Genomic DNA, 22,801 nt, shown 5'->3' with positions numbered 1-22,801 from the left:
TGTTGACAAGACAACACCCAAGTGACAACGTTGCATAACTTCAGCAATAACCGTAAGGAGAGGAGGCAGATAACCGCTGAACTAGGACGGTCCCAATTCCACCACATCAATGGGGATCCGGTGGTCACCTTATACTCAACCTAAGACAACGTTTAAAGTAGGTCCATGACTATTTAAGTATCTGCACAAAATCAACACCGCTTCACCATGGTGGGAAATAACTGTCCACGGGCAGAGAACTGACCTGTTTTTCAAAGGCTGACTCTTCAATTCGTAATACGTTTTTGGTTCCTCCTGAAACTCCTCTCCGACTTCGAAGTCGGGAACTATTCCCGATTCCGATTGCATAGTTACAGCTGTCTGTGTTTTAGACGCTGATAAACAGAGACGAGCGGTATGTCCACCGCTGTACGGTCAGCTGTTACACGCACAGTAGCCTACCACCAGCCGCTGTACGCCAACCGCCCGAGTACAAACCTCGAGCGCAAACGCCGCACAAAATTCTGTAGTTCTTTAAGGGCAGACACGAGACCGATTTAAAGTGGGATGTAGGCTGGGAGAAACTACAATAACCATGACTTGTATCCTCGTCCCAAGGCGTTACCGTCTCACGGTGGAACACCTTCGAACGGGCTGCCCCGAATTAGAGTTATCGTGAGGGAGAGGGTGGGACTTTCAGTTACATGGGTTTGGTGGCAAAAGTGAGGGCGGGACTTCTAATAGACGTATATCCGTTTCCGTTAAACGTTTCATATATATTACTTTTTTTAACGTTACTAAAAACTCCATATTATTCTCCTTTCTTCTACTGTCATCCCCCGTGTCGTGTTATTCATATTCTTGCTCCAGGGACTGTTAACTGGCGCAAACACCTCATAAGAACTAAGAGACCGGAAATTATAGTGCGACAAACCGAGATAGCGCTACAATGCAGGGTCCTCTATCAGCCGACATAACGCTAGAGAACTGTCAGTGTCAGCAGGTCTTTCATTGGCTAAAACATTTTCTGGGCTTTGCCTGCGCTCACTCTCCCTTGAAGTTTCATCCGAGTAATATGAAAACGGAAGAGGTAAAGTCCTGCAAATTTCCCGATAGGTGTGGCTTTTTTATGTTTCTAAGTCGCACACAAATCGACCTCTTGATCTAAGTTATGACTGGGCAACCCTCATTCTGAAAAATATACAGGCCTACATATTTTTCACAGCGATTAGTCATTTATCCGTCATAGTTTTTTCACAGTTTGGCCAATCATAAGGTCTAATGTAATAAACATTTTTTATTATTATTATATATGACTAATTATGATGTAGGCCTATATGCTGCATACTCGATTTAATTTTTTGTTTCTGCATAGTAATTAAGGCACATCAATACCAGCTGAACAGAAATCACATTTTCTGTGACTGATTATATTGCTTTGCTTCAGATCTGCTTCATATTATCTGCGCATGTGTTTTCCACATGCACCACTGGGGGGCATTATGTAGCCTTTTGAGCATTCAGTATAAAAGCCCTTTGCCATGACCATAGAAATGCAATTTCAATATTTGCATTTATCTCATCCTGCTGAACTGGTTCAGGTCTGGGCAAATATAGACTAAACCACGAATATTTTTAGATAACAAACCCATTTTAGACATTAGAACCGTTAATGTGTAGCTGACAGAAATAAACACTGTCATTTAATGGAATTAGCCCTATGCCTAATGTTAAAAATTGCACCTGTAGGCCTATATTGCAATTTATATAGCATTTTTGACCCTTGTTAAATATATGTTGTAGTCTTAACCAATCTTATTTTGTATCACATTTTGCATGTCTGACGTTGACGTCAGATAATTTTTCAAATGGCAATATTACCCTTTCTAAATTGAACGATGATTGTGATAACAGAGATACAACTGTATGCTTGTTGTCTATACGTACGTTAATATCCCCTTTACCGTTGCGTGTCTAGCGTCCTGAATTATTTAATTAGGCTTTATTTTGGACAGATGGTTTTCGAAAGAGGATAATTATTCATGTCTGATGACTACATGGGGGCGGGGAAGCTTTGGCCCCATGTCATTAGGAGACTGACGATATCCGCGATCAAAAAGGACATACTTAGCATTAACATTAACACTGGTTTTAAATGTAAATATTTCTTCCTAACCCAAAGATTCAATGATATTTATTTCCATAATTATTGTCATTCAAGCAATGCCACCCTATTAAAAAGCTTCATTGCATATTTTTTTACAAGATACATAAATGACTACTTTAAAATAATGTAGGCAAGGCCTATATTACACAATATACTGCACACGTTGTGACCTCACACTCTATCCATAAAGCAAATATGTAATGGTTTAGGAGTGCTCCAGTTGTGAGTGCCTGGTTTCTTCTAATATAGGCCCATGCAGTTTATTAATGCTTATAGTTTGTACACCTGTATGATTGAATAACTGGTAGCAAATATATGCCGATTAGTGCATTTTCCAAATTCATGTAAAAATGAAATTAACAATAGGCATCGCCTATTGCATTCTTCAGGTCATAATATAATAATCAAATTTGCATGGTTAATCAATAACCATGTTGTGTCTGTCTCTCTCTTACGTTGTCCCTAATGGCTGTGATATCAAGTTAAGCATCTTACAGGGGTTGCAACAGGTCGAGGCGCTCCCCTCTTGCTGATGAACCTCATTCATCATTCAATGGCTATTCTAAGGTTTAAGATTTGTTTTAAATTAAAAAATTGTGAACAATATCAAACGTGAAGTACAGCACCCAACCATGCCTGCTACTCATCACCCCTGGCATTTTTTTTATTTTATTTGAGCCATCAGCACCTTATTACCCTTTTATTGTAGCAGCTGCTGGTCGAGAGGGCGGGAAGCATGCGAGAGGATCCATAATTGTAGCGTTATCTCGCACTACAGCAACGCAATTTCCGGTCTCTGACTTCCAATGAAGTGCGTGCGGCGTGTTGGCACACGTGCCAATTAACAGTCCCCGGAGCGAGAACAATAAGAGCATGAAAATATTAAAAACTACAACAACAAAGAAAAGAAAGGGGGAAATAACAACAATTTGACAAAGCAATATCCGAAACATGAAACGGAAACGGAAATCTCTATCGGAAGTCTCTCTCTCGCCAAACAGCGATGTAACTGAAAGTCCCGCCCACTCTCTCTCTCTCTCTCTCTCTCTCTCTCTCTCTCTCTCTCTCTCTCTCTCTCTCTCTCTCTCTCTCTCTCTCTCTCTCTCTCTCTCTCTCTCTCTCTCTCTCTCTCTCTCTCTCTCTCTCTCTCTCTCTCTCTCTCTCTCTCTCTCTCTCTCTCTCTCTCTCTCTCTCTCTCTCTCTCTCTCTCTCTCTCTCTCTCTCTCTCTCTGGCTGTCTCTCTCTCTCTCTCTCTCTCTCTCTCTCTCTCTCTCTCTCTCTCTCTCTCTCTCTCTCTCTCTCTCTCTCTCTCTCTCTCTCTCTCTCCTCTCTCACACTCTCTTCCCCCCCCTCTCTCTCCCCCCCCCCCCCCCCCCCCTCTCGCTAATAACGCTCATTTGGGGCACCCCGCTCCGCGAGTTCCATGGTGAGACGAGCACGCCTGGGAGCCAGGGAAGGAGAGGGTGGGGTGGGGGTCGTAGCCGGTTGTAGCTCGTCTCACATAATAACCACCGCGGCTTGAAGGCGTGGTGAGCTCGGATGAACACAAGGCAGGCGTGCACTGTTCGTACGAGAGGACGACGTGGGCAGGTACCCACACCGGCTTCTTCCACCTCAGTGGGGAAAAATGGGAATGAAAATGCCGGGCAAAGATTAAGACAAATCGAATGGGTTGATATGCGGGGAAAAGCAGTATTTCATCAGCCAACACTTTAACTGGAATTAAAGCGTCAGTTAAGGTAAGGATGCGGCATCGCACTATGAATGGGAGACAAAGTAGAGGAGTCACACAGCCTGCATGATGCGAAAAGGAGATGGTCATTCATGATTACCGAGCCTTCACGCCTTTGCTTTGGATTATGTCTGACATGGTCGTCGAGCGATCCTCAAATATCTCCTGGGGAAAGTCTAAATCTTCGGTTTTGGATTCAGACCAGGGCTGAATGGCAGCCGCATAGAGCAGGTGGAATACACCCACATGTACTACAGTAGTAGCCCGGAGATGCAGATATTCATTGTTCTCCATGGTCAGTGGCAACTGCACTGGAGATGGCCATATCACACGATCCGTTGCCTGGATGACTAAATTACACTGTTGAGGTTTATAGGATATAGTAAAAATGCGTATTCGAACAATGACTTAATTTTACAGTCCACCCGAGAGAGGCGTTCAGCGCATCTCGTTAATTGGGCTTGTTTAGATCTTAAAAATATTATACACTATACTATTTAGAAAATATGTAATAACCAGTGAAAATGTAACGTTAATACCATTTATAAATGTATCTTTCAAATGTATGGCATCACACTGTCAAGCTGGGCCTGTGTGGTGGTGAGTGACTCAGACCATGCAGCTCTGTGGCCCCTTGACACTGATGGCTGTTTTTTGTCCAGGATTTTTGTACAGACACAAGAAGAGGACAATAGTCATTAGGCCATAAGTACTTGTTCTGCCTAGTCCCCCCCTCCTATGCTAACATTGGCATGTGTTGGATACACAATAAATAAGGGACTCAGAGAACTCAGCGGGTCAGGGCAGCCTCTTCTGTTATCTATCTGACAATTAATTTGCGTTTCTTGATGTATTTAATGCGATAGGGATACAAGGTAAAAAGCAATGGTTCTTTCCAATGGAGTGCTCCAACCTGAGACTGTAATTTGGCCAGGATATCCTGTGGGGATCAGTCAGTGATGAACGCCACAGCACTCGGTTGAGATATCTAGAGCTTTGAATCCTTGAGGTTCAGGTAATTTCCTTACTTATAATTCATCATAAACATCAAAACATGTTTGAGTTGAAGTCCAGCTTACTGTAAGGATACACAACACCAACAGCATAACCTCGGTCTCAGCGATGGATCCTGTTTTGAACATATATTTCTGACATAGCACATACATTCTTTACACCAACATGGCAGGTATATCTCTTGTACACTTTAAACAGTGCACGCTAAACAACCCTGACAAAGTCCAAGGATCATCACATTTGTGGAGAGGAGGGCAGCCACAAAGTTAATTGAAGGGTTTGTGTTAAAAGATATCTATCCATTACGTAAACTCAAAAAATCAGTAGTTGTGTGTGTTGTCATTGCAGACTGTGATAGGATTATGGCAGTCAACTAGCGTGCTCGTTATAACAACAGGCTGTCACTCAGAGGCATGTAGCCTTCCTTCCTGTTACCATCCTGGTCTCAGCAGCATCGCTCCCTGCAGAGGCCCATTAGGAGCGATGGCCAAGGAGTGGATGGCCTTGTGAAGCCCAGAGCAAAGGGGCAAGGCAACTAGTGGCAGCGGCCAGGCTCGTTCCAGACCAATCAACCGCCTTTTACAGAGCGTGCTGTTTGCTTTAGCAACAACCCAGACACAACGCACTGTAAATGAGATGCTCGCGGAGACATTAGAGGGCTTTGGAAGACAGCCAGTGGCCCAGTTGGTCGTATTGACCTGGTAATTGGCAAGTGTTCAGTACTTTGCTACATGGTGCCTGGGACGTGAACGTGTGAAGAAGTCGTTTTATGATTTTGTTAAATGACAGCTGGTGATGTACTTAAATGTGATATTGAAGTTGTTTTACAAAAGAAAATGTTTTCTCATTTGAGGTTGAAGCCTTTGTAAACATCGACATCTGAGTTCTGTATTTGTCTTCTTCTTCAAGTCAATAAAGGACATTGAGCGCACGAGATGTATGTGGAATATGTCCATATTACAATAATGTTGGGTTAACTCCATACATTACACAGTAATAGATGTAATGATATAACGACTACACACCTCAGAATGTTTGACTGTTTGTATTTCAAGAGGCTAAATTGCCTAATCAGGATACATTTTATATAACTTCACATATTCTGATGTCTTCAATCTTATCTATTTCCAGGGCTCTTATTTATATTAAGGTGGACCATGGATGACACTAGGATTCCTACTCTAGCAGATTAGATTACCAGCATTCTTCCTGCTTCCCCTCCATTGTTATGGTAATTCGATGTCCGCTCCTCACGTGTGAAGGCTACTGTTACAGAATGACATCACTGTATTAGCTGTCCTTTACAAGGTGGCCCCGTTAATGAAACAACGAGCTGCATAATGATATTAGCATGCATCACAAATCCCACGCAAAGGAGGAGGCTGCTTGGCTCGCAAACGACATTGAATCAGTAAAGCAAAGGAATTGATACATTTTAAATGTTCAAAATCTGGAAATATGTGTTGTGTTTGGCGTTTCCAGGATATTATCAACAGACAGAAGGGCTTTGGTTAGGCGATAAAGGGTGATAGTTGCCATTTAGATCAGTGCCAAAATGAATCCCGCTGAGGAGGTTTCAGATACTGGAGAATGTTTGGCACTGCACAATTAAAGATGGCTTTAGAATATGTATCAACCCAATCCTTATCAGATTCTATTGCCATACTATTATTATAATATGAATCCCAGAATTGACTATGTGAGTTTGTACATTCTGCTTGAGCTGCTCCCCCCGCGACCCGACCCCGGATAAGCGGAAGAAAATGAGATGAATGATGAGATGAGAGTTTGTACATTCTATGCAAATAGTGACAATATATATATATATATATATATATTATTATTTCTTTCATGTGACCATGTCTTAAGGTGATCACAACTGGGGGTGAAAGGGCAAAGGTCAGTCCTTCATTTACATCCACTGATGAGGAAATCTCTGGTGACAGACCCCATGGAATATCCCATGGATGGGATGGCCTGTTATTATGTTTTTATGGTATATATGTTTGTTTTGTTTGACAATGTTGAAAGCAGGTTTGCAGGTTTAACAGCCAATTCATTGGACAGGGAAATATTACTCAACTTTAACAACGGGGTATACAAAAGGAATTCCAATTATTACTTGATTGACCTTTCTGGTCCGGGTTGTACCGTGGCAGTGCGTGTATTTGGACACGGTTGCAATCAGGCCGAGTAGACTTTGGCTAGTATACGAGTCTGCCTCCCATCAATAATGCATGGGAAGAGGAAACTGAGATAAGAAAGGTTGCCAGGACATGACATTTAACCAAAGTGACGTTTTTAACACAGTCAGCCACATCACCCGGACGACAGAGACTGTGTCTAGTCGCAACGTTACCGTGGCTTCCAGGTGAAGAACTGGACCTGGAAATGAAGAAAACTTACTTCAATATTCTGACAACAATGTTGAATTAGAACGGGGATTAAATAAACCAATAGTATTCATTTGTTCATATTATTTATTTAGGGATTTTATATTTGTGACGATAATCCGTAATGATCCCTTCTATGCATTTTCTTGCTTTTAAAGATCACATTTGTAGTAACAGTGCCTACATTTGTATGTGTCTGCCAGGGACACCGTAGAGGAAGAGGGACCCCCACACGTGTGTTCAAAGGGTTCATTGTGGGGCCTGTACTGTATCAAGCTGTCGGGACGGTTTTCCCCGGGCGCCTAAATGGGGTCCATGCGCATAACCCACTCCCTGCGGCGAGGGGTCCCCCCACGTTGTCTGTCCGGTCTCTAGAGAGACCATCACAAAGACTGACATTTCTTTCTTCTCTCCCCGCTGCTTTTTATGTCTGTGAATGTTTAATGCGTGTGTTAACCCCCATGGGCCGATGACTGTTCTTTTATGGACGCTGAATGGGCTTAGTTGGGTTGACTAAGCAGCCGTGTCTGCTGAGCATAACACTCAAGACAGGACTCCTACTCATCTTTTCTTCCTTTGTTTTTAAGACAAAAAATGATATCCACTCTGGGAATAAGTCACTATTGGTCATGCGTTGCGAGTGTTTACTCAGAAATGTTAATAACCCAGTCACTAATTATATGAACACAAATGTATCCAGGTCTGTTTTCCACATAGTTAAAAATAGCAAGAAGGCACTTCCTGTGGAGATTACCAGATCAAGATGATATATGGTTCAGGTTTCCTCGGCCGCGCCTTATCTCCACACCCGCCCCCTCGATATTGGTTTTAACACTAGTCATTAAAGTAATCCAGGCCTTTCCTTCGCTACCTTATTGCTATTTTTAGATTGCTGTCGTTGGAGAAACGCTAACTATCTGACCCTGAACCCCGTAGAGACTAAAACAGCGCCAGCTAGTGGCCTGCTCAATCACTGTCTACATGACAGTATATGACTCTATAAATGTAACGCAGCCACTTTGTGACCAAGTAAATATTGAATTTATTTAGAGGGAAGGAATTATTGGTGTACCAACATTTAAGAAGAGGAAACTTAATTTATGCAGGAGTTATTCCTGTATTTTTCGCACAACATAATCAGGATGTCATAAAGGATGATTGAGGTCCAAGGCATTATCATTCACCTCTGTTCCCTTTGCTGTCAAGTCTGCAGAGGACTTAGGATGGGTAGTAATTCCCAGTTTGTGAAAGATCGTGTAGGGGTCCGGCATAGTCTGCCCTCTCCCGTTCATACAACGATACAACGGTGACTTCGCCCCATTGCTCGGGCCCCTGGCTAAGGGCTCCTGGCAGATCCGATGGCATGGGGCCTCGCCTCTCCATTGCTCTGTGATTCATCAAGCGTCTCTGAAGAGGAGAGGAGAGGACGGTGTGATGCCTGGCCAGGGGGCGCGTCTACGCCTGGCCCTCCTATGGAGGGCCCCTTCCCAGTACGGCAGCTGCTCCACTCGCTCCAGGCCCTCAGATGTTGAGACCGGCCCGATTCTGTCACATTTTAAAAGCCGTGTCGGATGTTCCTGGAGCGGTTGGTGAGCTGCTTGTGATGTTGACCTGGTTACCCTGGTTCTGTCGTTTTCACCAGCCCGCTCCGTCTCTCAGGTGGAGCTCTGGAACCGAGGGCTTCTAGGCCGGCCACATGTATCCTATCGAGGTGTTTTGAGAAGGTTTTGTGTGCTGGACATTCGTAGCTCTGCTTTGATTGGAGGATTGCTTAGGCAGCTTAAAAAATGCAGAGTTGTCCCTTGTGTGCTTATGCTTGTTATGTGCATGATCTGTTTATACTTTATATAAAATGGGCTAACTGGTCTGTTGCACTGGGTGGAGGATTGTTTGGTAATATTATGATTAACTTAAGGTAAAATGGGGTACAGAAGTACAGAAAATTGCAGCACCGCAAATCCTTCCTGTGGTTACCATAGTGAAATATCCTTTTCACAATGCGTTCCTTGTCATCAACGATGGCTACAAAAGGCTTCCCATATGAGGTTGTCAAAGTATTATGAAAAAGTCTCCTTTGAAATCAAAAATAGCAATTCATAACCAAATGCCTCCTACAGATTTGTTTCTAACAAATTGAAGGAAACACATTGAAGACGGATTTCAAGAATCCTCCTGCCATTCTCTGCATCATGGGTTGATAAACCGTCTGCATGTCAGCCTTCTACCTGGCTCTGTGTCTATCTACCTTCCGCTCCGGAAAGAACATTCATTCCATCACAGCTGCTCGTCTGGCAACCAGTTGTCAGATACCAGATAAAGGAGATTATATTTAGCTATTTGCCATGACTTCATAAATCACCTTCTCTCTCTTCTGTTTTCCTGTGTATCTTAACCTTCAGATGACGGAGGGTAGACTGTGCCAGGTGCATCTTCTGGATGACAGGAAGTTAGAGCTGCTGGTTCAGGTAAGCTATCTCCTTAGTGTCAATAACGTGGTGGTGTTGTAATGTGGACCGCATAATTCCGTCAATTTCCTGTTTGCGGTTTCGAGTTGCTCAACACATTTACTGCTTAGTAATTCATTTGAAGTTGTACTCCAAAGTGAATGGTTAACTTAACTACATGCTCGTAATAGGAATGAATGATTTGAATTAAAAAAATTTGTATAAAGCCAGCTTTCCCTTCATCCATTCACAAAAGCTAAGATTGGTGATCCATAACTAAGTAGCAGCTTTCTATTTATGTAACTGACAATCATTTATGTTTCACAGCCTAAACTACTGTCAAGGGAGCTTCTTGATTTGGTGTCCTCCCATTTCAACCTCAAAGAGAAGGAATACTTTGGACTCACGTTTGTCGACGACAAGTATGTTAAAAGCTACAATATTGATCTTAGAATCCCGGTTTCGTTAACACTCAATGTCAGCTGACGGCCTGATGCTGACCTCTTGCAGTGGCCAGTGTAAGTGGCTGCAGATGGACCGCAGAGTCCTGGAGCATGACTTCTCCAAGAAGAGCGGGACCATCTCCCTCAAGTTCCTGGTCAGGTAACTCAACTTTCCCCTTCCTCCTTGCTCTGTTGAGCCCATGCCCTCCAGCAGAGGGCAGCCTTGAGCCTCCACCCGCTCTGGTGTGAATCCAAGCCATACCCTCTTGTTCCCCCCTGCCGTTGTGCATACCCTATATTGGATCATCTCAGTTTTGTCACAAAGAAAAAGCTAATCTCTTTTCCCTCTGTTCACCGCCCTAGGTTTTATGTGGAGAGCATCTCCCAGCTCAAGGACATCATTACTGTGGAGTTATTCTACCTGAACGCCAAATATGCCGTCTACCAGGTTAGTGTTGGACGAAGTGTTTCTCAGACACCCAGAGAGCGAGAGGGAGTGTACTGATGAATCACCTTCTCCATTCTCTCATATCAAATCCATATCCCTAGCCCCAAGCCAGACAATGACTGCAGGGCAGTGTTTTTCTTCTGTTGGTTTGAGACTGTGGGTTCGTACAGCTCTGTACAGCTCCAGAGTGTGTAAGTTAAGTGGGCATCGGAGGGTAACAGAGTGGCGTTCATATATCCCACGGAACATTAAACACGTTATGATGGGCTGTAATCAATTCCATCGGTTAATCTGATCTCCCACAGGGAATTATCGAGGTGGAGAGCGAGAACGTCTTCAGATTAGCCGCGAGTGCTCTGCAGGTTAGTGCCTTTCATGGCTGTCACACACACAACGCATTAACACTCCCCAATGTTGACCATGAGAACATGTAATGAAGCCATGTGTTTTTTCTCCTTGTTGCTAGGAGGCCAAAGGAGACTACACAAGGTAAGTAACTGATGCCCGTTTTTTACTGCTGCAGGATTTTTCGGAATAACAAGCTTTTAGGTGAAGGAAAAATAACATCCAATAATCCATGTGTTTCATCAAAGGGGCAGGGCGGGCTGGCAACAATCAATTCATATGTTGTGTGTCGATATTTTGGTAATTTACGCTTGAAATCAAAGTGCCGGGCTGATTATTTGCACCATCCTGCCTAGCGATTCATACCGCACTGATAGAAGCCAGAGGGTAGAAGAGCAGATATGTGATGGAGAGGGCCAGAGCTACGTGGATGTTGAACACAGCATTCCTTGGGACACGGCGCTAAGGAGTTTGAGTGGACTACCATGGATTATGTTGCGAGGGCCATCTGTCCCTCACTCACTAGCACTAGAGGGAGATGAATGGTTGTAGTGTGGAGTCTCTGCGTGTGATCAAGTAGGCCAGGCACCCGATGGCTCTGGGGGGTACTGAGGGTCCTTGAGGAGGGGGCGGATGCCCGGAGGAGAGGCCTGTGTGGCTGGATCAATCGACCACGCCCAAGACATGAGGGAGGGAAATACCTCCCCCTTTTCTTGCCCCCTGAGGGGGTAGGGTCAGGGAGGTCTCAAAAATACATGGCCTGATAAGCCCTTTGAGATTGTACCTGTGATTAAGGGCTATACAAATACAATTGAATTGAATTGAGGTTTAAGTACATTTTCTATAATTCAAAACATAGAGACCGCCATAGGCTGCAACCAGCACATCTCGACATGACTACCCCTACTTCTACTGTCCTAAGAGTGTTAACATGGGGGCCTTAGCTGGCTGATTCTCATCCACTCTTTGTGCCTTTGTTTCTCAGTGACGAGAACACGAGAGCAGACCTGAAGAAGCTTCCCGTCCTGCCCACCAAAGTGCTGAAGGAACACCCGTCCCTTGCATACTGGTAGGTTTGCAGGGAAGGAACAGAACGTCAATGTAAATGCAATTGTCAAGTGTGCATGAGGAATTTAACCAGCGCCTGGCCCTTAGCGCTGGGCTATTAATGATGGTGCTGAGGTTAAGAAGTGGCGTGTCGATGTGGCGTTACAGTGAGGACGGGGTGATCGAGCACTACAAACAGCTGAAGGGACTCTCCAGAGGACAGGCCGTAGTGCGGTGAGTACCGGAGAGTCAATAGCTCCGCTCGCAAGGACTTGCTTACCACAAGTCATCAGATAAGAGGACGTTATTGCTGCGACAACTTCATGAATCATTCCCCTCTCACTCCTTTTCTCTCTGTCTGTCTTTCTCTGTCTCTGTCTCTCTTCCCTTGTCTGCTGCGTGTGGCACTCATTTTCGCCTACGCTGATGGAAATCAATAATGCACTGGAGGGTGTTGCATGCTTACCGAGTCCCTCTGATTCATGGCAGCGAGGCAGTATCTCGGAGATATTTTTTGTTTGAAAAATCTGCCGCTGTCTCTGACCTGTGGACATGTGGTTATTTTCAGGTACTTGACGTTGGTGGAATCCCTGCCCACGTACGGCGTCCATTATTATGAAGTGAAGGTGAGTGGTCCTCTGTGCTTGTTCAGGGGAGTTTGATAGTTATTGCAGCAGGAAACAATTCAATAAATTGTTATGTTGCCTTCCAGGACAAGCAAGGAATGCCATGGTGGCTTGGAATCAGCTACAAAGGAATTGGGCAATATGATTTGCAGGATAAATTAAAACCAAGAAAGGTAATTCAAACGACTTCTACATTGTTGCGTCTCAAGTGTGCTACATAGTGCTATAATAAAGGCGTACTTATTCCTTAATAAGTACATCTGACCTCATTTGAGACAGTGCAACGCACTATTGATCAGAGCAAGACTAGAGATGGACGCGCCACACACAGCATTATGATTCACCAGCGCTGTGATACATTCGTCATTCCTTCCACACGGCAGGGGTAGGGATGGGCTTCACAACGCATCTGGGTCAGACTAGGCCAGACATGAATCCGCGGAAAAACAATGTTCCCGTGCACGGCACCTCCTCCTCAGAGCGATCAGAGTGACGTGTGACAGCAGGACTCCTGTAATGATTATTGGGCCGATTCCCCCTCTCCTGCCCTCACTCTGGAGCCCATCTGGGGCTGGACGGACATGGCTGAACACTGGGTCCCACGTGCTTCAGAAACACACACATAGGAGGAGGGCTGGACCTGCTCGTCTTGTTTCCATGTGTGTTGTTTTATCATGTGTGGACACAGAGGAGTGACAGCCTTAACACCATGTGATGGATCCCACAGCAACGTGGCTGGTGAAAAGAGTACACATGTAGGAACCAATAGGCTCTGTTATAGCATGTGAGGATTTAACGCACAATCACCATCAGGCGCGATGACGTCATCTCTAACCCGAAGCACACAGTACATCCTCCTTTCAGTGTGGTCTGCTGGTCTTGTGCAAGACTTGTTCCTTGAGCAACAGCTTGTTGTGGAGGACATGCGCGCGGCGGGGGGGGGGGGGGGGACGGGGGGGGGGGGACTGGTGATGTCAATTGGATGGGGAGGCAGGATATGGGTGTTGCCTAACTGGGGAGAATACCTGAGTAGACAAGTTGGGAGCTGATCGAGAAGGACAGGGCACACGAGTGTAGTTAGTTTTATCAGAGCGCTCTGCAGAGAGGGATTACCAGTCAGCGCGGCCCAGAGACCCTCTCCTCCTGACGTCCGCCGGTAAGGCCGAGAGCTCACCGTTCTTCCGTCTCCGTGTTGACCGTCACCATGGAGACAAAAGAAGTTCACTTTTGAGAGGAAAGTTCATTTTGATGTTGGATGTTTTGCGATGTGTGTTTATGTGTACTGTGTAGGCGGTGCCAAATGCTAGATTTCCAGTGTTAGGAATCATAAAAGTGACATTCGGCAGAGAGAAACGATTGACAGGGACGCCTTGTTTCAATGTGCCTTCATCTCCTCCACCATTAATCCATCAGGTCTATGTGATTGTCTCAGCATGTCGGCGGTATAACGCTTGTGTGAAAAGGATTGCCTGAGGCGTAATGGCGTCTCCCCATGAAACCACATATTACCGCTGTGCTGTTTGCCTGCTCACTGCTTGGCAGCGTGTCAGTTCATCGTGGGTTCATACCTTTCCCTTTGCCGACCTCGACCAGACACGAACATGAGTCACTGGCTAAAATAGCTGGTGCGTATTATATCTCCACCACTGAGCACCTGGGCAGATAGCAGCAGGAGGAGGAGGGGATGGAAAGACGGCTTCATATTTTGATGAGTCCTGAAATGTCTGCTTGTGGGATTTGAGTCTGTTCAACAACAACACCTGCATTATTACAGACATGGCGGTAGAGGGCTGGGGGCTGCAGGCTGTAATAAGACGGCCAGCCTGTAACTCATACTGTCTGGTGTTATGTCATTCAAAACAAGCTGAACAAATGAAGAGTGGTACTTGTGGTACTGGCGACTGTTTGACGGCATACTTGAGTCGATATTGCTGATATTATAGGAATATGATATGGTGATTTAGCAGGAAATCCACAGTGTAATCCAGTTGTAATCGTATGTAACTACAGTAATCTGAAAGAGCCCATAAAGTGTTGTGTCTATAGTTCGGTCTTTATAGAAACCAATGAATGCCCTAATCAAACTTAATATTGTTATTCGTCCTACACCTCTACCCAGCTTTACCAGTGGAAGCAGCTGGAAAACCTTTATTTCCGGGAAAAGAAATTTGCTGTAGAGGTCAACGACCCACACCGGTGAGCGCAGTGAAGCATTGAGCTGAAGTGGCCCTTTAAAGCGTTTTGCTGTGTATATAGCAAGCGTTTCACGCCATCAGCATGTTGAACGTTTATGCTCACGTATTCATCACTTTCACTTTGAATATTAACGCCCGTTTAATGGAGCCTGTTTTGGGAATGTCTCTTGTGCGAGCAGGAGAGCGGTGACTAAGCGTACCTTCGGGCAGACCGGGCTGCTCATCCACACATGGTACGCCAGCCATTCTCTGATCAAGACCATTTGGGTGATGGCCATTAGCCAACATCAGTTCTACTTGGATAGAAAGCAGAGCAAAGTGAGTATCAGTGATTTTTGTTTCCAGTAAGAGTATGGATTGCGTGATTACGTGTCCGCAAAGCTAATTCTCTCACGGTGGATTCTTCATGTCTTCAGGGTAAGATAGGCTCTGCGAAGAGTTTGGAGGAAATCGCTATGGATCTCACCGAGCACGGAGGGTCGAAGATAAGCAGATTAGGAGACACAGGGCTGAAGAATAATCACATAATGGCTAGCAATGGCAGCCTGGTGTCTACTGGTAGGGCTCATGCTCTTATTCACCACATCACACCTCCTTTTATATAACAATGACAAAGAAATAGCTATTTTGAGCAACTTAATGAGCACGCAAATGTACTACATGTAATACAATTGCTCATGTGAATATTAACCTGATATGTAAAGGAGTTCATGAATATGAAAAGACTGCAATGAACATATGGATTTGATTTAATGATAACCGCCAACACCACCGACAGACTCTCATTACTTTGGCTCATTACAACGATCAGAAAGGTCAAACTATGACATGTGGCGACAGGTTCGGCCGACTCGGAGGCCAGCGAGGAGCAGAAGCGGGAGAAGATCTCCGAGCTGAGGAAGAAGGAGCAGGAGATCCAGGAGGTGCTGGCCAAGAAGACCAAGGAGCTGAGGAAGATCTGTCTGAGGGAGGCGGTGAGGAGACACACGCTGTGCTGCCCCTTCTGTTCTCGGGATGCCAGGAATAGCTGGCAGGCCTTCAGAGCACCAGCACACGCTGAAACTAATACCTTCCTCCATGCTGTCCCATTCCGTCAAACCATTCTTTTAGACCATTGTTTAGTTTTTGTCCTTTCTGCCTCTTCTCAGCAGAGTACAATCGGGGTTGATTGTTGATTGTATCTCTTGTTGTTGTTGCTTGCGATCTCAGGAGCTCACGGGCAAGCTGCCAAAAGAGTACCCCCTGTCCGCCGGCGAGAGACCGCCGCAGATCAGACGCCGCGTCGGCACCGCGTTCAAGCTGGATGACCTCTTCCCCTATAACGAGGTTTGTCACAAGGAGGATCACGTCATGCGGGAAGTCTGCCACATCGACCCATTTCCCATCAAATGAAGTTCCTCATTCAACCGTTTCATAATGACCTCGGCTTCTCCATCAAAACCAGATGAAACGACATGTCTTTTTGGCGAACAAATCAATTTCATGACATCCGCTCCCCCTCTTCCCGCTCTCTGGGTGACCCCCAACAGGACCCATATCTGAGGAACCTGGAGAGCCGCTTCGCCCTGCAGCGGAAGATCGTGGAGGCGGCCAAGAAGCTGGCCAACGAGGCGGAGCTGTGCAAGACGGTGAAGAAGAAGCGGAGGAGGAACTGTCTGGACGCCATGCACAAACTACAGCAGGTGGAGGACGAGATGAACCAGTACAGGATCAAGAAGGGGAAGAAGCCCACGCAGAGAGCCTCGCTCATCATCGCGGGTGAGACACCGTCGCTTCGTTCATTTCAGCATGTTGCTGTCCTTGTGCTCAAATCAGCTTTGTTTCACAGTGATGGGGAAAATCTGCTTGATTTCCTATTCATTGTGAAATCCGATTAATTATATTTTTTCATGTTAAAATCAGGTTTCTTACATTGATGGTCAAGTGAACTACATTTTGTTTTTCATGCTTCAACCTGCTTAAATTGATAATCATGGTCAAATCAACTTTATTTTGCTTTCGTTGTAATTGATTTAGATTTAGTCATTTAGATTTAGATTGATTACAATTTTGTAAACTACTGAACTACTTAGGCAAGGCAAGGCAAGGCAACTTTATTTATATAGCACTTTTCATACACAAGGCAGACTCAAAGTGCTTCACATATAAACATTGTCATACAATAAAATAAAATAATAGGCAAGTAAAAGAAAAACATGCAAAAAAAATAGAAAGTTAAAGAGGCATTTTAGTATTAAAATAGAAAATAAAGGCAAAGTTAAAAAAGCTTTTTAGAAAGTGCAATGTATTTAAGATTTAGCAGAAAGCTATAGCAAACATAAAAGTCTTCAGTCTTGTTTTAAAGGTGCTCAGAGTTGGGGCAAGTCTTAAAGTTAGTCTTAGTTACTAAGTAACTAATGTCCCTGATGTCCCCAGATGAGCTGGTGCGCTCGGACTGCAGCTCCCTCTCCAGCCTGCCCCTGGACGACGGTGAGTAAGACATGAGTCACGGCGCAAACGTCTCCTCACTGATCCCACGCATCTTGAGCGCTCATGTGTCGTCCCCCCGACGGCCTCCCTCTAACCCCGTGTATGCCGGCGTGTCCCCCCCCCCCCCCCAGACGACTCAGACAGCTCCAGCCAGAGGCCCCGGTCCCGCTCGGTGCAGGGCTCCCCTCAGCTCAGCCCCATGCGCTCTCTGGGGGCCGAGTACGAGGCGGACAGACAGGCGTCCTCAAACCACCACCAGAAGAACCTCAGCAGGTAGGCGTCGCAGCCCCCCCCTGCCCCCCCCTGCCAGCGCTCCTCCCTCAGCCGCGCCCGCCCCGGGGCTCACATCGGAGGGAAACCCGTCCTGCAGCTTTTAGCGCCCGCTGCCTTCGCGAAGCGGAGCGTCCCGCTGGCGTTCACCCGCAGCCGCGTGATGTTTGCAGCGACATGTTTGCACAAGTTATTTTTCTTCCCTTTGGGCCGGATCGCTGCCTGCATCTTCTTCACACACGGCTCTCTTTGCAGGCTAGCCTACGAAGGCCAGGAGCCTTCCCAGCACTACCAGGGTCCGAGGGAGGTCTCCTCCAGTGGCAGCAGCCCCTACAAAACCCTCCCCAGGCCTGCCAGGGACCCACGTAGCATGCCGCCCACCCCTGTCATGACCCGCAATGCCTACAGCAGCAGTCAGCTCAGGTGGGATTCTTCCCCTGAACCTCCGATGCTCTGAACCTCGCTGCTGCCGTGGAATACCCTCTCTCTCTCTCTCTCTCTCTCTCTCTCTCTCTCTCTCTCTCTCTCTCTCTCTCTCTCTCTCTCTCTCTCTCTCTCTCTCTCTCTCTCTCTCTCTCTCTCTCTCTCTCTCTCTCTCTCTCTCTCTCTCTCTCTCTCTCTCTCTCTCTCTCTCTCTCTCTCTCTCTCTCTCTCTCTCTCTCTCTCTCTCTCTCTCTCTCTCTCTCTCTCTCTCTCTCTCTCTCTCTCTCCGACAAGCCCAGCGGTGTGGCTAGTCCGACGTTTAGGAAAGTTCTGCCAGATTCAGGATCCAAAAGTCCTGCCAAGTGGTTTCGCTGCTCTGAGCCAGCTGACCTCAATTACGTGTTGCATACTTCCACTGATTAGCACATGTAGGTGGGCCGCCCAGAAACGCTTGTGGGAGGCCTTTCACTTTCTACTATAACCCCACCCTTACTAATACACCTCCCTCTCTCCCAAATCGGTCTCCTTTTTTATTTTACTAACCAACTGTCTACCTTAGTTGAGGCATCGACTAACGCCTGTGTGTGCGATGTGCAGGACGGGCGGCTCCACCCAGAGCTTCAGGCACCGCAGCGGCAGCCTGGAGTCCCAGCCGCGGCCCCGCAAGGACCCGGAGACGGAGAAGCCCGTGTTCACACTTTCGCCGGCGCACCGCAGCTCCAGCACGGAGGCCCTGGAGGACTGCTCCTCCTACGCCAGCCAGTCCAGCCTGGACTACTGCGCCACCACCGCCGCCCCCCACTACTGCACCCTGGACTCCCGCCGCACCCCCCAGCTGCACCGGCTGCACCGGCGGGTGGAGGTGTACGGCAACAGCGGCAGCATGCCCAACCTGGTGCCGCTCCACTCGGGCGGCGGCGGCGGCAGCGGCGGCGGCGGCTACGGATACGAGTCCCCGGCGCACTACGCGCCCGACGCCTTCTACGGGGCCGGGTACCCGGGCGCCGACGCCGAGCCCTACTCCAACGGGGCCTACGTGTACGAGAGCGACGTGGAGGGCCACTACAACGTCAACCCGTCCTACCAGGTCAACGGCTACCACGGCCACGAGAGGTACCGCCACTACAGCGACCGCAGCGACAACCTGTCCCAGAACCCGTACGCCACCATGAGGCCCCCGCGCAGCCGCACGGGGCCCCGCAACGAGCTGCTGGCCAAGAGCATGCAGAAGGCCCTGGTGGCGGAGCACCTGAGGGGCTGGTTCCACCGCAGCGGGGCCCAGAAGGAGCCCGGCCGGGGGCCCTTCGACTACGACACGGGCTCCCAGCTCAGCCTGGGCTACCAGACCCTGCCGGCCCCCTTCAGCCACTCCAGCCGCACCAACTCCTACTCCTCTGGTGAGGACTGTGCAGGGCCTGGGGAATGGTCGAAACGCACCATGGCTTAGCATAACATATCATTAACATAGCATAGCATAACTTTACATTAACAAAGCATAACATGGGATACCATGTTATGTATAGGGCCTGTATGATGATCACGTCGCAAAACACGCCATGGCATAGCAGAACATAACATTAACATGAACTAGCATAACATTACATTACCAAAGCACAACAAACAAAACATGACATTTGTATGGCATAACATAACATAGCATAAGGTAACATAACATAGCATCAAATGGCGTAGCATTACAAAGCATGGCCTGACATAACCAAGCACAGCACGACAACAACAACAACAACAGCACATAGTTTGTTCTCGCTCCCTGTACCGTAAAAGCACATCGCCATGGTGATCCGTAGGTCTTGTTTAACTATAACGACCTGTTTGGCAAGAAGCTATGAGCCAATAGCTGGCACTGGAGAAGACTGTGTTTTGAGCAAACAACAACCAGAGCGCGTAGCTCGCGGCGTCTCGTGACCCTGTGGCTCTGCTTGCCCTGCAGTCTCCTCGGCGACCAGCACGGGGGCCTGGCGCAACCACCTGGCGGTGGGCCTGACGGACTACGACTCCGCCGACCGGGCGCAGTACCAGCAGCAGCCAGCGGGGGCGGCTCCCGGCGCCGCCAACAGCCGCAGCCCCACACACAGCAGGTGAGGCCCTCGTGTAGTGCAGGCACTCCCGGGGACTCTCTCTCCCCCGCTGAGAGATGGGGGGGGGGGACACACGTCAGTGGAGGTCATGAGTCATGGTGTGGTTAATTGGGAAAGGAAGGCACCAGTGAGTCATGGCCGGTCGATACTGGTAGTCACCACACCAATAGTGAAGGGACGGGTTATTTTGGATTGCTTCACGCATTTCCATGGTGATGCATGGTGGTATCACGAGTGAAGCTCTTTGGTAATTAGTTTCCAAAAAACGCTCCTGCTGCCAAGCCCTCTCGCGCCACTTTTCTGACTTCTCTTTTTCTCATCTATGTTCCTCTATGGATTGAGAAAAAAAACATCAGTTATGCTACTATAAAGCAAAAAGAACAGACCGATTGATAATATTTTTCCCTGTGTTGCCTAGAAACTGTTTTGTCTTTGTGCCTGCCTGGCTATGTTTTCCTTTCCACGCGATGGTAGATGAAAACATAACAAGGCCTCCAGCCCTCTACACTCAGACGCTAATAACCTGCCCTGCTATGTCTCCCTGCCTCTTTCTCTCCTTGCGTGCCGCCTCTCCTCCCTGACCTTTGCCTCGACACCCTGCGTGGGCAGATGTTCCCCCGAAAGCAAGGTGTCAAAGTCTGACACAGTGTCCGACCAATCAGAGCCGGCCACCCCGGCGGCTGCCGCTGGGCCCGCTAGCTCAGAGCAGCAGCGCCTCGATGGCGGTGTGGCTTAATGGTGAGGTCGGCCGCTCCTAGGCCCCGCCCCCCCTCCATCTCAGAGCACCTCCGCCGTCCTCATTACCCTTTGGTTGTCTCGACGTTCTGCATCCCCGCCGGTCGCCCTGTCCCCAATCCAATGAACCTTCATTCTTTCATGCTCTGATTTGTCGCCGTCCATCCGCTTGCGGGAGCAATTTACTTTCGGTTGTTTGTGTGTTTGTTTGTGTTTGTGTTTTCTTTCTTTTGCCTTGTGCTGAAAATATGTTTACCACTCATTTTGTTCAGCTAGTATGAAGTGTAGAAAAGCCAAGGACCTACTTTGTTATACTTATCATTAGATACTTATTCATTGCTATAAATCCATTCATGTTTTAAATATTTAAGGGTTTGAATTTGAGTCGGCAATCAAAACATATTGGCCATCGTCATTGTGTTTGTTTTATATTGCTATCTATTAATATTGTATTGTATATTTCCATAATATCAGAGTGCAATATCACTTAGTGCTGTATATACCGTATAAGTTCCATTGGACTACTTCACATAATTATCTTCCCTCCATTTTCAAACCTCAGGAGTGGATGTCTTTTGGGCCAGTAAGACAGATTTCAGCCAATTGAGAGACTCAACTTCTTCTTCTTCTTCTTCTTCTTCTTCTTCTTCTTCTTCTTCTTCTTCTTCTTCCAGGCATCAATTGGGTGGAAGCTACATGAGCCTCAGCTGAAGATAGAACCAAACAGTGGCACAAGTAATCCCCCCCCCCCGCCCCCTGTGACTGGTGAGCACTTAAAGGGGAAGTCTAAGCTAAGTGTATTTAATGGTCGGAGGAACACCCCTCCGGCTGCCATAGCCCCAACGTTGTGTCCGCGTCTCATCTGCAAGTACCCACGACTGCTTTATCGTTCCATGACGTCTCCAAACGCATCACTGACACTTTCCGAACTTTCCCACGTGCCTTGGATTGGAGGAGGAACCCAAGGCGTTGCTCAAGTGTATCGCCATCGACCGCTGTGTCTGTGCGTCTTCAGAGTCACACCCCTTGCCCACTGCATCCGTCCGTTGACGGATCTCATTGACTTTGCATGAGGCGATCCCGAAATGCATTGTGGGTCCGTCCGTTCCGTCGGCTCCGTCTCTTGCGTTCAGAAGTTGAGAAAATGTTAACTTTTCAGGCTGCAACGGATCCGTCAGCCAATCAGATCTTGGCTCCGATAGCAAATACCACTCCCCCATCCGTCAGACACGCCTTCCGTCGTGCGTTGACGGACGGATGCAGTGGGCAAGCTGCGTAAGCCGTGCATCGATGCTTCATGTACAGTGTTGAGGTGCGGACCTTCAGCCAGACCACTGTACTGACCCGGACGACTGGCGTCTAGCGATGGCTGACGCTACACAAAGCATCCTCATTTCAACGTCATGTCGTTAGAGTGTGATCCATTGAAACAACGTTCATCCAGATCTTAATAAAAAAAGAAGGGGGTTGAAAATGTTCACGAATGTCACTGGGAAAGAAAAGTGATCGATTTCTTACAATGGTGTTTTTATTTATTAATCATGTTCTCGGTACATTAAATAAGAATGTATTTGTTAGTACAGTTCATAGACCCATTTGCCTTCGTTAGTACTGTAATGTGTTTTTGAATGCATGTGGAGAACACCTGTTTTTCATAGGAAATCCAGACTTTTTTATACAAGTAGAAGATCACTGCCCTAAAACCATAACCAGCTCTAAGTTACATTTTGTACAGTCACTGTGTAGTTACATATTTGTTGAAAAACATAATTACCTGTCAAATATTTTCCAAATGAAATGAGAACATGAATAAATGGTTGTGTGAGACATGTGCTTCGATGTCATTTAGTTTTTGTATAGATTATTTCGATATTTTTTCATCAATCTATCGATACTCAGATTTGTTTCATATATATTTTAACAATATATCAAAGTCCTAATGAGTTACATGACTATCGGATGTGATGTGGTT

General features: G+C 46.9%; 2 protein-coding genes across 3 annotated transcripts in view; one reads left to right on the top strand and one right to left on the bottom strand.

Annotated features, from left to right (window-relative positions):
* LOC132467924 (microphthalmia-associated transcription factor-like) overlaps positions 1-665 on the bottom strand; it is a 21,418-nt gene extending 20,753 nt beyond the window's left edge. Inside the window, exon 1 of the mRNA XM_060065541.1 lies at positions 245-665. Coding sequence (XP_059921524.1) covers positions 245-348 — 104 coding nt within the window. The 5' untranslated portion in view covers positions 349-665. The remainder of the gene's footprint in view (positions 1-244) is intronic.
* A 2,977-nt stretch (positions 666-3,642) lies between these two features.
* On the top strand, positions 3,643-22,656 carry frmd4bb (FERM domain containing 4Bb). Of its 2 annotated transcripts, XM_060064041.1 has the most exons (24): positions 3,643-3,885; positions 9,685-9,750; positions 10,057-10,151; positions 10,240-10,332; positions 10,536-10,620; positions 10,926-10,982; positions 11,087-11,109; positions 11,951-12,034; positions 12,181-12,246; positions 12,581-12,638; positions 12,725-12,811; positions 14,758-14,834; positions 15,013-15,151; positions 15,250-15,391; positions 15,674-15,807; positions 16,043-16,159; positions 16,363-16,591; positions 17,249-17,302; positions 17,434-17,575; positions 17,828-17,995; positions 18,593-19,392; positions 19,947-20,094; positions 20,704-20,832; positions 21,504-22,656. In XM_060064041.1, exons 2-23 carry the CDS (start codon positions 9,685-9,687, stop codon positions 20,828-20,830), a joined length of 2,991 nt encoding a protein of 996 aa, XP_059920024.1. In that variant the 5' UTR covers positions 3,643-3,885; the 3' UTR covers positions 20,831-20,832; positions 21,504-22,656. The 2 variants fall into 2 exon arrangements, with proteins under 2 accessions (XP_059920024.1, XP_059920106.1); XM_060064123.1 differs by lacking the exon at positions 20,704-20,832 and having other exon boundaries at positions 3,644-3,885.
* Positions 22,657-22,801: the final 145 nt, after the last annotated feature.

This window comes from Gadus macrocephalus, chromosome 1, assembly GCF_031168955.1.
Source record: "Gadus macrocephalus chromosome 1, ASM3116895v1".
NCBI classification, from domain to species: domain Eukaryota; kingdom Metazoa; phylum Chordata; class Actinopteri; order Gadiformes; family Gadidae; genus Gadus; species Gadus macrocephalus.
Note: the sequence above shows the minus strand (reverse complement) of the source record. Positions and strands in the feature narration are given on the sequence as shown.

Coding starts and splice junctions, on each gene's coding strand:
- frmd4bb (XM_060064041.1), top strand. CDS start 9,685: ATGACGGAGGGTAGACTGTGCCAGGTGCATCTTCTGGATGACAGGAAG. Junction 12,035..12,180: donor CACCCGTCCCTTGCATACTG/GTAGGTTTGCAG, acceptor GTGGCGTTACAG/TGAGGACGGGGTGATCGAGC. Junction 17,576..17,827: donor CACCAGAAGAACCTCAGCAG/GTAGGCGTCGCA, acceptor CTCTCTTTGCAG/GCTAGCCTACGAAGGCCAGG.